Genomic DNA, 16842 nt, shown 5'->3' with positions numbered 1-16842 from the left:
AAAGAGACTGCTCTAAAGTTGGGATGAGATGCCCCACTGCATTCCGGATTCCATCGCCGACAGCTATGCAGCAGATATCCACTTTGAAGTCGGTGAAGCCTTTTAATTTGCAGCAGAATTCAGCATGTAGGTGCAAATTTGGAGTTTTTACTTAGAAAAATAATCTTGTTGCATTAGGACACTGTTTAAACTATTTCTATTTCTAAGGCTATTACAATTTTTACCAGCTCAGTACATTACTGTCTTAAATAGCAATTTAAACTCAGTTAATTACTACACCAATTTTAACTCAGTTGGAAGTCGGGAAACTTGAGGATTTCGTCACCGTGTTCTTATTGAAATCGCAAAATGAGTATGTCGTCAAATGCACTGTCTGCTCACCGGCTTTGATGATATCGGCAAGGTTTTGTTTCTTCCAATCGGGCTCGTTGGAAGTCATGAAGCCGGTACCCGTCTCTGTTTCGTCGCCGATACTAGTAATCTCTCGTCTCCGAGCCTCCTCTTTCCCCGACGCCACCCTCTTCCGCGTCCCGATATCTCTCATCGCTCTTCCAGGTATCCAAGTAAAACCCTAATTTTACAATCCGATGCCTTATTTTTTATTCCTATCAGTCGGTCGCTACTTCTCTTCTCTATCTGATATCTTCCTATTAGTATTTATCCAGCTATTCTGCAGAATGTCAGAATTCGTCGATTATTTTGGAGTCGTCCTCATCTCTAAGTTGTACTCTAGCCCTCATTAAAATAGTCCATCTTAGATACTAAGATTGGTGCAATCGAAACGTGTTATTGTACTAATCATGTTGTTGAGATGCAAAAAGAGGGTAAAAAATCTGGATTTGTGTCAATTTAGGTGTAGGGCAATACACTTTACACCGTAAAGATTAGTCTCTCCAATCAAAGCTCCTGATTATCAATGCATACTTTTTTTTATTTTCTTTTATTAGGGCCTTGGTTTGGTGATGGGAAGTCCTTTTCATGGACATTTATTGTCATTTGTGATTGTTCTGGACAGTCAGCATCCAATTCAAATGCTTCGAGAATTCGGAGCTCAGATATTACTCTATATTCATACGAAGCTTTTAGCTATGAAAATTGTATCTACCATTGGCGTGATATTTGTTGCCAGACAAGTCTGCAGATGAGCAGAACCGCTTTGCAAATAATTGCGATATTTCATCTTCATGTCATTAATGGCATTGAAAGTGTGATATATAATATCACTGTGAATGAAAGAAAAGACTCGAACTTTGCGTGGAAGATGTTACTCTATGCAGTCGCTATCGCTGATATGTATATAAAATGACTAACAAGAGAGTTCGGAGAGATTTTTGTTTGAATGAACTGAAGCACATGTGCAATTTGAACAACAGAGACGCCTTGTGTCAACAAAGTTTCGCTACAATGTATTTGACAAGAGAAACAGACTTGTAATCGCAAGTAATGTGGAAATTTGCACTCAAGGCAGACTTACCTCTTCTCCTTATATGTATACAGCATCAGATGATTGCATAGTCTGCTCTCTTACTGTACAAAGCCATGAAGAACAACCTCAACCTTCTGTTACTCGTACTTTTGCTTCCTCCCTTTGCATCTCCAGCACCAGATCTTCTCTCTCTGTGGAGGATGACTCTGACATCCTAGTATCCCCTAACCAATCCTTCACATGTGGCTTCTACAAGGTTGGCTCAAATGCTTACACCTTCTAAATATGGTTCTCTAATTCGGCCAACAAGACCAATGCATGGACTGCAAACCGGGACCTCCCGGTAAACAGCGTAGGTTCAAGATTCACATTCAGCAAGGATGGTAGAGTGGTGCTATCAGATGTAGATGGCGCCGTCGTGTGGAACACGAATACAAGCTCAAGTCGGGCGGAGCAAGTGCAGCTTCTGGACTCAGCAATCTTGTAGTGAGTGATCCTAACGGTTATAATCTATGGCAAAGCTTTGATTCTCCTACTGGTGCTCTTCTTCCCACCCAACCAATTATTAAGAACATTAAATTGGTGTCCCCTATTGCGAAGGGAACACTCTCTTCAGGCAATTTTATGTTTTATTTCGACAATGACAATGTCCTGAGGCTGATATATGATGAACCTGAGATTTCCGGCATATACTGGCCCAATCCCGGTAACACTATATTCCGAAATCGTAGAACAGATTACAATAGCAGTGATATTCCATCCTCAATGAGGAGGGACAGTTTGTTTCAAGTGATAGATTAGCATTCAATGCCTCCGATATGGGTCCTGGGATTGTAAGAAGACTGACTTTGGATTATGATGGCAATCTTAGGTTGTATAACTTAAATAAATTGACAGGAATGTGGCATGTATCATGGGAAGCTCTTCCGAAGCACTGCGATGTTCATGGCCTGTGGTAAGAATGGAATCTGTGTTTATACAGAATCAAAGACGATGTGCTCATGCCCTCCTATTTATGAATTTGGTGATCCAAGTGACTGGAGCAAAGGTTGCAAGCGCAAGGTCAACATCTGCTGTGACAGAAATGAGTCACTAAGATTCATTAAGCTTCCTCACACTGACTTCTGGGGCTTTGATCTCAATTATACTCCCTCCATATCGTTCCATGATTGCTGGAAGCTTTGCAGGGAGGACTGTGTTCCATGATTGCTGGAAGCTTTGCAGGGAGGACTGTTCTTGTGAAGCTACGCACTACAGAAGTGGTGCTTGTTATACCAAGAGTGTTCTCTTTAATGGGAAGACCTCTCCAGATGTCTCTGGCAGCGTGTACTTTAAAGTTTCCACCCGTATTAGAACCTCTGGGATCCCTACTCCTCAAGTTCATGAGCTGGTCTGTAATTCTAGTGAAGTTGGGTCTTCTCACATATTTAAGAGCAGTAGTTGGACGAAATGGGCCTACTTTTATGGGTTCATAGCAGCATTCGGCTTGATCGAGATCTTTTTTGCATCAGGATGGTGGTTCACTTTCAGGAGACAAGAGAACCCAACATTGCTGGAAGAAGGACAGGATGATATCAAGCCAGTTCAGGAGGTTCACATACAAAGAGCTGAAGAAGGCAACTGGCAATTTCAACAATGAGATAGGGACTGGAAGCTCAGGGGCAGTTTATAAGGGGGTCTTGGATGATATGAGGGACGTCGCGGTGAAGTTGGAAGATGTGACCCAAGGAGATGAAGAATTCTGGGCGGAGCTGAGCATCATAGGGAGAATTTATCAAATGAACCTAGTGAGAATGTTCGGGTTCTGCTCTTAAGGCTCACACAAGCTCTTGGTATCAGAGTATGTGGAGAATGGTTCGCTGGACAAGCACCTCTTTAACAGACTTAGCACAAATAAAGTTGGCTGGAATGAGAGATTCAAGATTGCTGTTGGAGTGGCAAAAAGGGTAGCTTACCTTCATCATGAGTGCCTTGAGTGGGTTATCCACTGTGATGTGAAGCCTGAGAACATCCTCCTAGGTAGTGATTTTGAACCCAAGATTGCAGACTTTGGGTTGGCAAATCTGTTGAAGAGAGGCGGCGTTGGCTCTAGCATCTCGCAGATTCAAGGGACGAGGGGTTACATGGCTCCTGAATGGACTACAAACGTCCCAATCACTGCAAAGGTTGATGTCTACAGTTATGGAGTAGTCCTTCTAGAGCTAGTGAAGGGGGAAAGGATTTCAGATTGGTTGATAGAAGAGGAGAAGGAATTCTATGCACACTTGAAAAGGCTTGTCATGACAGTGAATGCAAAAGAAGAGATAGAAGAGTATCGAATAAGTGGTATTGTTGATCAGAGTTTGAACGGCCTTTTGCATTCACGTGATGATTACCTCAGCTGATCCCTTGGCAATATAATAGGAAGCCACCAGTATTTTCCATATTGTCCATGATATGTACCTTTTGCATGCACTATTACAATGAAAAATGAGAGTGTCTACTGCTGTTAGTCTACTTTGTGCTGATGCCCATTAATTCTGTGTGTTTAAAGGTGTAAATGTAGGAACTCCATTTGTTTAGGTTATTAGTAAACCTCATATTGACTTCTGCCTATAACCCGAGACATTGGGGTTGTCTTCTGAAAAGGCAAACTTGATAACCAGCCTAACCTCTACAACATTAGTTGTAGACGTTAAAGCATTTGCCACTACTCTCAAATAATGGTGCATATTCAACAAACTAGATGTTACAATAAATAAGTCGAGTATGATCATAGAAGCAAGTTACAAATTGACAAAAGATTGTGAAGTATAAACTAGATATTAACTCGTGACGTGCTTATGAACCATAAAAAAGCTCTAAATTGCAAATGGGTGAACTCGAAAACAGGAGGAGCTAGCCTTTCTCAGCTCGATTCTTAGCTCTGCCGCTCGGGTCAAGATCGACTTCATGCTCCCTGCGTTCGGCTCATTGAGATCCCTAATTTTTATAGGCCTGGTCCAGATCAAAGCCCGATATGATCAGGCTCGGATGTCGTCTCAACTTGAGGATCCGACCCGTAGTCTCGGTTCATCAACGATAAATTCTGCATAGCTCAGGTGGACAAAGAAGATCCACGAAGCGGCGTTTCCCCTCTCGATTGCCCTCTTCCCTCGCATGAGAGTGAGACTCGTCTCTATCCATCCCACCATGAATTTTTTTTTTCCTCTTTGAGGTATTCAATAAATTCTTATGATCCTAATCGTTATTTCATCTAAATTTTATGGCTTTATTCTTGATCTATATTAGTTGGCAAATACTTCCCTATCCCAACCAAGTTCCCAATCTAGATAGAACGGTTATTATAGCGGGGAAGATCTCTCTCTCTCTCTCTCTCTCTCTCTCTCTCTCTCTCTCTCTCTCTAATCTACCGAATAACTTTCTATCCCTTAGCTCAGAGCTTTGGCTTCTCTATCTTCAAATATATTACGTTCCCCACTTCCTTTTGGGTACATTACTCCATAATATTATCAAGATTAAGTAACAACTAGCGAAGTTGAAATAAATTAAATTGGCGATTTGATCATGTCGTCGTGGACCTTAAGAAGAGAGAGAGTTGGGCTTAGTTTTTCTTATCTCTCATATTTGGAATACTTTCATTGCAAAGGTTAGTGGCACAGTATGGAGCATCTGTACGAATGGGCAAAAAATATGCCGGTACGGAAATTTGTAGGTTTCATCGTTCAAATATCCATAGTTTATGTTTGAATAGGATTCATATTTACTATTTTCAAGTTAGAGCCAGGTTTATTTTTTTAGAGTTCTAGTCTGATTTTTTTCATAGTTGTTTTAGATTAAAAGTTATATTTTTCAGAATTTGTTTTAAATTTATAGCATAGTAAAAATACCTATAAATATGTATTAAAGTCTTGTGTTAGAAGCAAACTATCACTTTTCTCTATATACACCTTAAACTTTTTTTATCTATATAGATCTCCTGAACTAAAATAAAATGTTACTATATGGATTCTCTGCATTTTCTCAATCAGGGGTTTATGTGGATAAAATAAAGTTTAGGAGAAATACATAAAAAATGATAATTGTTCATGGTATAAATAAAATTAGCCCTTGTAAAAATGGTGTCTCAAATTGAGTTGTGTTGTGAGGCAAGAAATATATTGCTAGATTTGTATTTTGAGCTAAAAGTTGCCTACTTTGGATTGATAAGCTAGTTAAATACAGAAGGAACTGGTTGAATTTATGATAGCTTGAAGGATATACTACTTGCATTGCTTAGTGTGCAGGTTGATGTCAGCCTAACTAGCCTTTCTGGAGACCAATTTCATTTTATGTGCTTCAAAATATAGTACCTACAGTGTTAAATGAAAAACCAATATAAACAAAAGTTTTTTTTGGCTTTCCTCTTTTCTTTCTAGTAAAAGTTGAGAGAATCTATTTTAACATTTACTAATTAAAGTGTATGTTAAGGGCTGCATGCAAGTCTATTATAATCTTTGGAAAAAAAAATATTTTATGAGATTCATAAACTAAAAGCTACATTTTTATATCTCACCTTATACACGTCGATGCAGTTTTCTTTTCAATACATGACCGCCCGTTATAGTTTCAATTTGGACGATAGATGGGGAAGAAGAGAAGATGGTGCTGAATAGGTTAGATACTGTCTGATCTCCAGATTGAATGGCCAGTTCAATTGCTTGCAGTGGAGTAAACACCAGAGTGGCCTATGTGTCCAGGTTCTTTCATCTGATTACAGTCTCACCTTTTATGCAACAGTTCATATAGTTTCCTCTAATCAAGAAATGTATTAACCTGGGGTGTTTGTTCTCCTGGGGTATCTGCTATATATGAACAGATATGCAATCTTTTCTTTCATGCTATCATGAACAGTTTTGGGCCCCGACATGTGAAACGCTCCTTGAAACATTTATCAGTCACTTGTCATGTATGATTCCCTGTTAATTAACCTCATGAAGTTTCCTTGTTAATGTATTTGTGCAATTGAGAGTGTCAGTTTTTACTATATTGCTATTTCTTACCAGCAAAAAATAAAGAAGGAAACAGGAGATCTTGGGCAGCGATTTTGTCAAGTGCAAGATAAGAGAATGCAATTCAATGAACAACCATCTCTGTTGATGTAGGAGAATTACTCCTAGTTGCAATTGCATATGACTTGACAATCGTACAATATTGTAGTCACGGGCTGCAGACAAGTGTCCAACTTGGCAAATTATGGTGATATCAACTGGCGTCCTCTTCGGGTAGGGCTGTCCAAATAATCGAGCCGGCTTGAGCTCGGCTGCTCGATCAAAGTTAGTTCAAAAATAGGCTGAGCCGAATTTGATCATTAAAGCTAGGCTCAAAATTAAATATGAGTAATATTAAACTAATATAAACTATTAGATCAAAACTCTTTATTGTTTGTATATTTTGGTTGATCGTAGTTTTTTGACATAATTATTTTTGTTACTTGTAATTTATATTTTGGTTGCTTGTAGTTTTTTGACCCATTTATTTTTATTGCTTGTAATTTATATTTTGATAATATTTATATTTTTATGGTTGAATTAGGTTTTATTTCAAGCTTGATTCAAGCCTAAATTAATTTAAGTTTGCTCAGGCTCGAAAATGGTTTGAAATTGATAAAACTTGAAATTGCTAATAGAGCAGCTCGTTTAAGCTCGAAATTGGCTCGAGTTCGAAATTGGCTCGAATTAAAATTATTTTAATTCAAGCTTGATCACAAAGACAAGCTCGAAATTAATTTCAATCCAAGCTTGATTAGAGCCAAGCTCGATCAAACTCGGCTCATTTACACCCCTATTTTCGGGTAAGCTTGATAGTGTGATATTTAGGACCCACTATAACTGATTCGAATGGAAGCAAAGACTCAAGGTTTGCGTGGAAAATGTACGCTATGTAGTCTTAGAGTCATGGGGGACTATTCTTTGACCGGGCACCACACAATTATTGTAGACCTGGACCGAGATTTTGATTTTTTTTCGTCTTCCCAAATTGTTCGTGTAGTTTGGTTCAGAAGATTTAAGATGTGTCTATTGATTATATATTGTTCATATGGGAACACAAACAGATCCCAAGAGAAGGAATAAAGGCATATAGACATATAGTCATATTTGCGGGCAGCACTTGTTCAATTTAGTAACGTCTCTCCGGGCATCGACGGAGTTGTCTTCGATGATGGGTAAGTCCTCGTCCTTTCTGTTGGAAGTCAATTCCGGTTTTGACAAGAAAGAGATTTGCAACAACGAAAGGTAACGTGGCATTTTTGCGCGTACCTCGTTGATTCATTCCGCTTATACATTTATTATACAGCACCAGATGATTGCATAGTCTGCTCTTTTACTATACCAAGCAATGAAGAACAACCTCAACCTTCTGTTCCTCCTACTTTTGCTTCCTCCCTTTGCATCTCCAGCACCAGGGAGCTCGTTAGCAAGAGGGTCCTCTCTCTCTGTGGAGGATGACTCTGACATCCTAGTATCCCCAAACCAATCCTTCACATGTGGCTTCTACAAGGTTGGCTCAAATGCTTACACCTTCTCAATATGGTTCTCTAACTCAGCCAACAAGACCACTGCATGGACTGCGAACCGGGACCGCCCGGTAAACGGCGTAGGTTCAAGATTCACATTCAGCAAGGATGGGAGAGTGGTGCTATCAGACGTAGATGGCGCCGTCGTGTGGAACACGAATGCAAGCTCGAGTAGGGCGGAGCAAGTGCAGCTTCTGAACTCTGGCAATCTTGTAGTGAGTGATCCTAACGGTAATATTCTATGGCAAAGCTTTGATTCTCCTACTGATACTCTTCTTCCAACCCAACCAATTACTAAGAACATTAAATTGGTGTCCCCGATTGCGAAGGGAACACTCTCTTCAGGCAATTTTATCTTTTATTTCGACAATGACAATGTCCTGAGGCTGATATATGATGGACCTGAGATTTCCAGCATATATTGGCCCAATCCCGATAGCGTTAATGTATTTCAAAATGGTAGAACAGACTACAATAGCAGCCGATATGCCATCCTCAATGAGGAGGGACAGTTTGTTTCAAGTGATAGATTAGCATTCGATGCCTCTGATATGGGTCCTGGGATTTTAAGAAGACTGACTTTGGATTATGATGGCAATCTTAGGTTGTATAGCTTAAATAGATTGACAGGAATGTGGCATGTGTCATGGGATGCTCTTCCGAAGCTCTGCGATGTTCATGGCCTGTGTGGTAAGAATGGCATCTGTGTTTATACAGAATCAAAGACGATGTGCTCATGCCCTCCTAGTTATGAATTTAGTGATCCAAGTGACCAGAGCAAAGGTTGCAAGCGCAAGGTCAACATCAGTTGTGACAGAACTGAACAGCTAACATTCATAGAGCTCCCTCACACGGACTTCTGGGGCTTTGATCTCAATTATACTCCCTCCATATCGTTCCATGATTGCTGGAAGCTTTGCAGGGAAGACTGTTCTTGTGAAGCTACGCACTACAGAAGTGGTGCTTGTTATACCAAGAGTGTTCTCTTTAATGGAAAGACCTCTCCAGATGTCTCTGGCAGCGTGTACTTTAAAGTTTCCACCCGTATTAGAACCTCTGGGATCCCTACTCCTCAAGTTCATGAGCTGGTCTGTAATTCTAGTGAAGTTGATACTCCAGGGTCTTCTCAAATATTTAAGAGCAGTAGTTGGACGAAATGGGCCTACTTTTATGGGTTCATATCAGCATTCGGCTTGATTGAGATCTTCTTTGTTGCATCAGGATGGTGGTTCACTTTCAGGAGACAAGAGAAGCCGACATTGCTGGAAGAAGGTTACAGGATGATATCAAGCCAATTCAGGAGGTTCACATACAAAGAGCTGAAGAAGGCAACTGGCAATTTCAACAATGAGATAGGGACTGGAAGCTCAGGGGCAGTTTATAAGGGGGTCTTGGATGATATGAGGGACGTCGCGGTGAAGAAGTTGGAAGATGTGACCCAAGGAGATGAAGAATTCTGGGCGGAGCTGAGCATCATAGGGAGAATTTATCAAATGAACCTAGTGAGAATGTTTGGGTTCTGCTCCGAAGGCTCACACAAGCTCTTGGTATCAGAGTACGTGGAGAATGGTTCGTTGGACAAGCACCTCTTCAACAGACACAGCACAAATAGAGTTCTTGATTGGAATGAGAGATTCAAGATTGCAGTTGGGGTGGCAAAAGGGCTAGCTTATCTTCATCATGAGTGCCTTGAGTGGGTCATCCACTGTGATGTGAAGCCTGAGAACATCCTCCTAGATAGTGACTTCGAACCCAAGATTGCAGACTTTGGGTTGGCCAAACTGTCGAAGAGAGGCGGCGTTGGCTCTAGCATCTCTCAGATTCGAGGAACGAGGGGTTACATGGCTCCTGAATGGACTACAAACGTCCCAATCACTGCAAAGGTTGATGTCTACAGTTATGGAGTAGTCCTTCTAGAGCTAGTGAAGGGGGAAAGGATTTCAGATTGGTTGATAGAAGAGGAGAAGGAATTCTATGCACACTTGAAAAGTCTTGCCATGACAGTGAATGCAATAGAAGAGATAGAAGAGTGTCAGATAAGTGGTATTGTTGATCAGAGTTTGAACGGCCAGTTCAATTACAGGCAAGCAATGGTGATGGTTGAGATAGCAGTTTCTTGCTTAGAGGAAGAGAGGAACAAAAGGCCGGACATGGATGCTATTGTCCAGATGCTCCTCTCACGTGATGATTAGCACAGCTGATCTCTTGGCAATATAATAGGAAGCCACCAGTATTTTCCCAATAAAATTATGGTCTCTTTGTCCATGATATGTACCTTTTGCATGCACTATTACAATGTAAAATGAGAGTGTCTAGTGCTGTTAGTCTACTTCGTGCTGATGCCCATTAATTTTGTGTGTTTAAAGGTGTTAATGTAGGAACTCCATTTGTTTAGGTTATTAGTAAACCTCATAATGACTTCTGCCTCATAATGACTTCTGCCTATCTACTACTAGTAAACCTGGGACATTGGGGTTGTCTTCTGAAAAGGCAAACTTGATAACCAGCCTAACCCCTACAACATTAGTTGTAGAAATTAAAGCATTTGCCACTACTCTCAAATAATGGTGCATATTCAACAAACTAGATGTTACAATAAGTAAGTCGAGTGTGATCATAGAAGCAAGTTACAAATTGACAAAAGATTGTGAAATATAAACTAGATATTAACTAGTGACGTGCTTATGAGTCATAAAAGAGCTCTAAATTGCAAATGGGTCAACTCGAAAACAGGAGGAGCTAGCCTTTCTCAGCTCGATTCGTATCTCGGGTCAAGATCGACTTTGTGCTCCCCGTCTTCGGCTCATTGAGATCCCTAATTTTTATAGGCCTGGTCCAGATCAAAGACTGATATGATCCGGCTCAGATGTGGTCTCAACTTGAGGATCCGACCCGTAGTCTCAGTTCATCAACGACGTATTCAGCAACGGAAGCTACACAAACGCCGGCTTTAGCTCAGGTGGACAAAGAAGATCCAGGAAGCGGCTTTTCCCCTCTCGATCGCTCTCTCCCTCGCGAGAGACTCGTCTCTGTGCCACCATGAAAATTTTCTCTCTTGAGGTATCCAAGAAACTAGCTCTTATGATCTTAGTTGTTATTTCATCTAAATTTTATACGGCTTCATTCTTGATCTACATTAGTTGGCAAATACTTTCCTATCCCAATCAAGTTCCGAATAATATTCCATTCCTTAGCTCAGAGCTTTGGCTTCGCTATTCTTCGAATATGTTACGTTCCCCACTTCTTTTTGGTACATTCCTCCATAGTATTATCAAGATCAAGTAACAGCTAGCAAAGTTGAAGTACATTAAAATGGCGATTTGGTCATGTCGTCGTGGACCTGAGAGAGAGAGAGAGAGAGAGTTTGGGCTTAGTTTTTCTTTGTCTCTCATATTTGGATTACTTTCATTTGCAAACGTTAGTGATACAGTATGGAGCATCTGTACGAATGGACAAAAAATATGCTGGAACGGAAATTTTTGGGTTCCATCATTCAAGCATTATGTTCGAATAGGATTCAAATTTACTTTTTTCAAGTTAGAGTCAGGTTTACTTTTTCAAGTCTAGTCTGATTTCTTTTTTGTTTTGGATTAAAAGTTGTATTTTTCAGAATTTGTTTTTAATTTAAAGCATGGTAAAAAGACTATAAATATATATTAAATTCTTGTGTTATCACCTTTGAATTATCACTTTTTTCTATATAATCTTTGGTGTTTAATTTTTTGGTCCATATAGACCTCTTAAGCTAGGAAAAAAAAAATTACTATATAGATTCTTTGCATTTTCTCAATAAGATGTCTATGTGATTACGTAGAAAATAATAATAGTTGAGGTCTAAATGAAATTAAACCTTATAAAAATAGTGTCTCAAATTGAGAGGCAAGAAATATGCTGCGAGATTTGTATCTTGAGCTAAAAGTTGCCTACTTTGGATTGATAAAGTTAGTTAAATTAATACAGAAGGAACCAGTTGAAATTATGATAGCTTGAAGGATCTACTGGTTGCATTTCTTAGTGTGTAGGTTGATGTCTACTGATTAGAGTTACCAACGAGCCTGGCTCATTTCATTTCGTGTATGCAGCATCTATACTGTTAAATAAGAAATCAACGAAAATATAAGTATTTTTTTATTTCCCTCTTTTCTTTCTACTAAATGTTGAGAGAATGTGTTTTAATATTACCTTAATTAAAGTAGATGTTAAGAGGCTGCATGCAAGTCTATTTCTTTTTATACTTCAGTTTAGATACATCGATGCAGTTTTCTTTTCACCTCCCGTTAGAGCTTCAATTTGGACGATAGAGATGGGGAAGAAGAGAAGATGGTGCTGAGAAGGTTAGATACCGTCTGATCTCCATATTGAATGGTGGGCCTAGCTATCTCTTTGATTGAAAAGGAGTGAAGTAGACCAGAGTGGCCATTACAAGTGAAACAATTATCTCGTTTTCGGTTGAGTCACTTGTCATGCATAATTTTATGTTAAACTCCTGAATTTTCTATTAGAATATAAAATATAAAAATTATCGTTCTCTAACAGTTTAAATTTTTATATTAATTGGTGAGTTAATATAGTATTAGAGTCAAAGGTCATGAATTCAAATCCTGTCAAACAGCCTCAATTGATGTAGCAGAATTACACTTAGTTGCAATTATATATGATCAATGAAAGCAAATGTCATATTTTGTAATTAATAATTTGGTAACCAATGAGAATAAAACTCTTTTAGCTTCCCTTTTTTTCTTCATATTAAATATTGAGAGAATGTGTTTTAATATTTAATTCATTAAAGTGAATATTAACATGTTACATTTGAGCCTATTTCAGTTTTCATGGAGAAGATATTTCATTAGATTCATAATCTTGAAAGTGATTTTTTTTTTATATTACACATTGAAAATTCGAAAGGCAATATAGACAATATTTTTCAAATCAAAACTGCTAGAAATAACCAAATTAGTAAAGTGTCATAGCAAATTTGATATTTAAAAATTATATTTTAAAAACAAAAAATATATATATTCATTAAAAAATATCATTCCGTTAACTTAAAGTTAATCTGATTTTTTTTTTGAAAACTTATAACAAAAAACAAGATCAATTTAAACAGCTGAAAAAATAGGTTTTGTTGAAACATAAATAACGGGGGGAAAAAAAAATAGGAGCCGAAATAAAATTTTAGAATTAATCTATTCTAGTCACGGTCTCTCCAAGTACGTAGTATGCTTAGCAAATTATTAAAATTTGATGACTACGCCAATAATGTCATCATCTCCCGCTTAGCTTGGTGGCGTGTGACACCTAATACCACTATGGCTCGCCCACGGGTTTTCCTTAAAAAAGACAAGAATACAACCATGACTGATGCGACTGCAAGAAAAGACTCGACGTTTGGGTGGAAAATGGACTCAACCTAGTCGCCGTCGTTGGACATATCGACTTTGGGGAGACTTTATTTCTTCCTAATTGTTCTTGTGTTTTGCTTCAGAATATTTATTTTGTGCATTTGATCATAACCAGAACCGAAGCTTTCATTTTCTCGTCACTGTGATTTCAAAGAAGGATTTTTTTATTAAAAGAAATAGAAGCTTAATAAGGCATTTTAGAAAACAGAGTCTCCCGGCGGCGTCAACGCTGTCTCTCTCCAATGATAGTGATGGGTATGCCCTGTCTTGTCTGTTTAACAATAAGTAAACTGGAATATTTACGAAGACCCATTTCTCGTCTTCGTTGGTTATCCTTATATTTATTCAGCACCGGATGGTTGCATAGTCTGCTTCTCTCGCTGCACAACGCCATGAAGAACAACCTCAGCCTTACGTTCCTCATCCTTTTGTTTCCTGCCTTTGCATCTCCAGCACCACGGAGCTCGTTAACAAGAGGGTCTTCTCTCTCTGTGGAGGATGACTCTGACATCCTAGTCTCGCCAAACCAAATCTTCACGTGTGGATTCTACAAGGTTGGCTCAAATGCTTACACCTTCTCAATCTGGTTCTCTCACTCGGCCAAAAATACCACTGCATGGACCGCGAACAGGGATCGCCCAGTAAACGGTGTAGGTTCAAGATTCACCTTCGGCAAGGATAGCAGAGTGGTGCTATCAGATGTGGATGGTGCCATTGTTTGGAGCACGAATACAAACTCCACTCGGGCGGAGCAAGTGCAGCTTCTGGACTCGGGCAATCTTGTAGTGAGGGATCCTAACGGTAAGATTCTATGGCAAAGCTTTGAATCTCCTACCGATACTCTTCTTCCCACGCAACCGTTCACTAAGAACATTAAGTTGGTGTCCTCGTTTGGGAAGGGTTCACTCTTCTCAGGCTATTTTATCTTTTATTTCGACAATGATAATGTCTTGAGGCTGATGCACGATGGACCTGATATTTCCAGCATATATTGGCCCAATCCCGAAATGAGTTTATTTCAAAATGGTAGAACAGATTACAATAGCAGCCGACATGCCATCCTCAATGAGGAGGGACAGTTTGTTTCAAGTGATAGATTAGCATTCAATGCCTCTGATATGGGTCCTAGGATTGCAAGAAGACTAACTATGGATTATGATGGCAATCTTAGGTTGTATAGCTTAAATGAATCGACAGGAATGTGGCGCGTGTCATGGGATGCTATTCCGAGGCTCTGCTTAGTTCATGGCCTGTGTGGCAAGAATGGCATCTGTGTGTATACAGAGTCGAAGACAATGTGCTTGTGCCCTCCTGGTTATGAATTTAGTGATCCAAGTGACTGGAAAAAAGGTTGCAAGCGCAAATTCAACATCAGCTGTGACAGAAATGAGCAACTAACATTCATAAAGCTACCAATGACTGACTTCTGGGGCTTTGATAGTAATCATACTACCTCCGTATCGTTCGATGATTGCTGGAAGCTTTGCAGGGAGGACTGTTCTTGCGAAGGTATGCACTACAGAAGTGGTGATTGTTATACCAAGAGTGCTCTCTTCAATGGGAAGTCCTCTCCAGATTCCCCTGATGGCATGTACATTAAAGTTCCCACACGTATTAGAATCTCTGAGTTCCCTTCTTCTCAAGTTCATGAGCTGGTCTGTAATTCTAGTGAAGTTGACACTGCAGGGCCTTCTCGCATATTTAGGAGCAGCAATTGGAGGACGAAATGGGCCTACTTTTATGGGTTCACAGCAGCATTCGGCTTGATCGAGATCTTCTTTTTTGCATCAGGATGGTGGTTCACTTTCAGGAGACAAGCGAACCCAACATTGCTGGAAGAAGGCTACAAGATGATATCGAGCCAATTTAGGAGGTTCACATACAAAGAGCTGAAGAAGGCAACTGGCAATTTCAACAATGAGATAGGGACTGGAAGCTCAGGGGCAGTTTATAAGGGGGTCTTGGATGATATGAGGGACGTCGCGGTGAAGAAATTGGAAGATGTGACCCAAGGAGATGAAGAATTCTGGGCTGAACTGAGCATGATAGGGAGAATTTATCAAATGAACCTAGTGAGAATATTTGGGTTCTGCTCTGAAGGCCCACACAAGCTCTTGGTATCAGAGTACGTGGAGAATGGTTCGTTGGACAAGCACCTCTTCAACAGACACAGCACAAGTAGAGTGCTTGATTGGAAGGAGAGATTCAAGATTGCAGTTGGGGTGGCAAAAGGGCTAGCTTACCTTCATCATGAGTGCCTTGAGTGGGTCATCCACTGTGATGTGAAGCCTGAGAACATCCTCCTAGATAGTGACTTCGAACCCAAGATTGCAGACTTTGGGTTGGCCAAATTGTTGAAGAGAGACGGCGTTGGCTCTAGCATCTCGCAGATTCGAGGGACAAGGGGTTACATGGCTCCTGAATGGACTTCAAACGTTCCAATCACTGCGAAGGTCGATGTCTACAGTTATGGAGTAGTCCTTCTAGAGCTAGTGAAGGGGGAAAGGATCTCAGATTGGTTGATAGAAGACGAGAAGGAATTCTATGCACACTTGAAAAGGCTTTTCATGACAGTGAATGCAAAAGAAGAGATTGAAGAGTGTCAGATAAGTGGTATTGTTGATCAGAGTTTGAATGGTCAGTTCAATTACAGGCAAACAATGGTGATGGTTGAGATAGCAGTTTCTTGCCTAGAGGAAGAGAGAAACAAAAGGCCGGACATGGATGCTATTGTCCAGATGCTCCTCTCACATGATGTTTAATAAATTATAATGCCGAATCTGCCTATGATATGTATTATGTACCCCTGCCTGTATCGTTGCAATAAAAAATAAGACTACCATGTTGTCAGTCTATTCGGTGCTGATGCTCATACGTGTGTGCGTGTGTGCGCGCGTGCTAATCTTGTAAGGATGGTCCAAGTGTGCTATTTGATATAATATATTAATCGTGCGAATCTCGCAACTTAATCGTGTTCGCTTAAATTAATTATGTATCATCTTGAATTCTTGATATGCACAATAAATACGTTGATAATCATACAGTAAACGTCCAAACCGATCCAGATGATCGCCCAAGCTGATCCATATAGATCAACCGCATCTAAGTTAAATGATAATTTAAGACTTAAAAAAAATCTCCGTGAGTAAAAGTTGACTGACTAATATAAAAATAAATTAAATGAAATAAAATATAATTTAAGGAAATTCATATATTTACTTCTTCTATTGTAAGAAGAGATCCTTTTATTTTTACTTAGTCGTATCTTTTTAATTACATATTATATATTATATATTTATTATTAATACCTCGTTTTTCTTTATATATTTTTAATAGATAAAAGAAATCTTATCAGATAGTCTAACTACATGTGAAAATCTAATGTCCGAGATGACCTAGGCCGAATAAATCTTAGTTGGATTTGGGCCCAACCCGAGGATCCGACCCGTAACATTGCATCGCTAACGATATCAACGATA

General features: G+C 39.5%; 2 protein-coding genes and 1 pseudogene across 3 annotated transcripts; all 3 read left to right on the top strand.

Moving 5' to 3' along the window:
* The first annotated feature begins 1347 nt into the window (after positions 1-1347).
* LOC140798864 (putative receptor protein kinase ZmPK1) lies at positions 1348-3917 on the top strand (annotated as a pseudogene).
* A 3562-nt stretch (positions 3918-7479) lies between these two features.
* On the top strand, positions 7480-10307 carry LOC140798494 (putative receptor protein kinase ZmPK1). 2 transcript variants are annotated; one of them, XM_073152341.1, is made up of 2 exons: positions 7480-7610; positions 7845-10307. In XM_073152341.1, exons 1-2 carry the CDS (start codon positions 7604-7606, stop codon positions 10151-10153), a joined length of 2316 nt encoding a protein of 771 aa, XP_073008442.1. In that variant the 5' UTR covers positions 7480-7603; the 3' UTR covers positions 10154-10307. The 2 variants fall into 2 exon arrangements, with proteins under 2 accessions (XP_073008442.1, XP_073008441.1); XM_073152340.1 differs by having other exon boundaries at positions 7501-7610; positions 7742-10307.
* Positions 10308-13695: 3388 nt separating this feature from the next.
* On the top strand, positions 13696-16216 carry LOC140799386 (putative receptor protein kinase ZmPK1). The gene has a single exon (XM_073153715.1). The coding sequence runs from the start codon at positions 13756-13758 to the stop codon at positions 16123-16125; it is 2370 nt and encodes a 789-aa protein (XP_073009816.1). The 5' UTR covers positions 13696-13755; the 3' UTR covers positions 16126-16216.
* The last annotated feature ends 626 nt before the right edge of the window (positions 16217-16842 follow it).

The sequence above is a fragment of the Typha latifolia genome, chromosome 12, assembly GCF_019914945.1.
Source record: "Typha latifolia isolate L0001 chromosome 12, TyphaL0001v2, whole genome shotgun sequence".
Lineage (NCBI taxonomy): Eukaryota > Viridiplantae > Streptophyta > Magnoliopsida > Poales > Typhaceae > Typha > Typha latifolia.
Note: the sequence above shows the minus strand (reverse complement) of the source record. Positions and strands in the feature narration are given on the sequence as shown.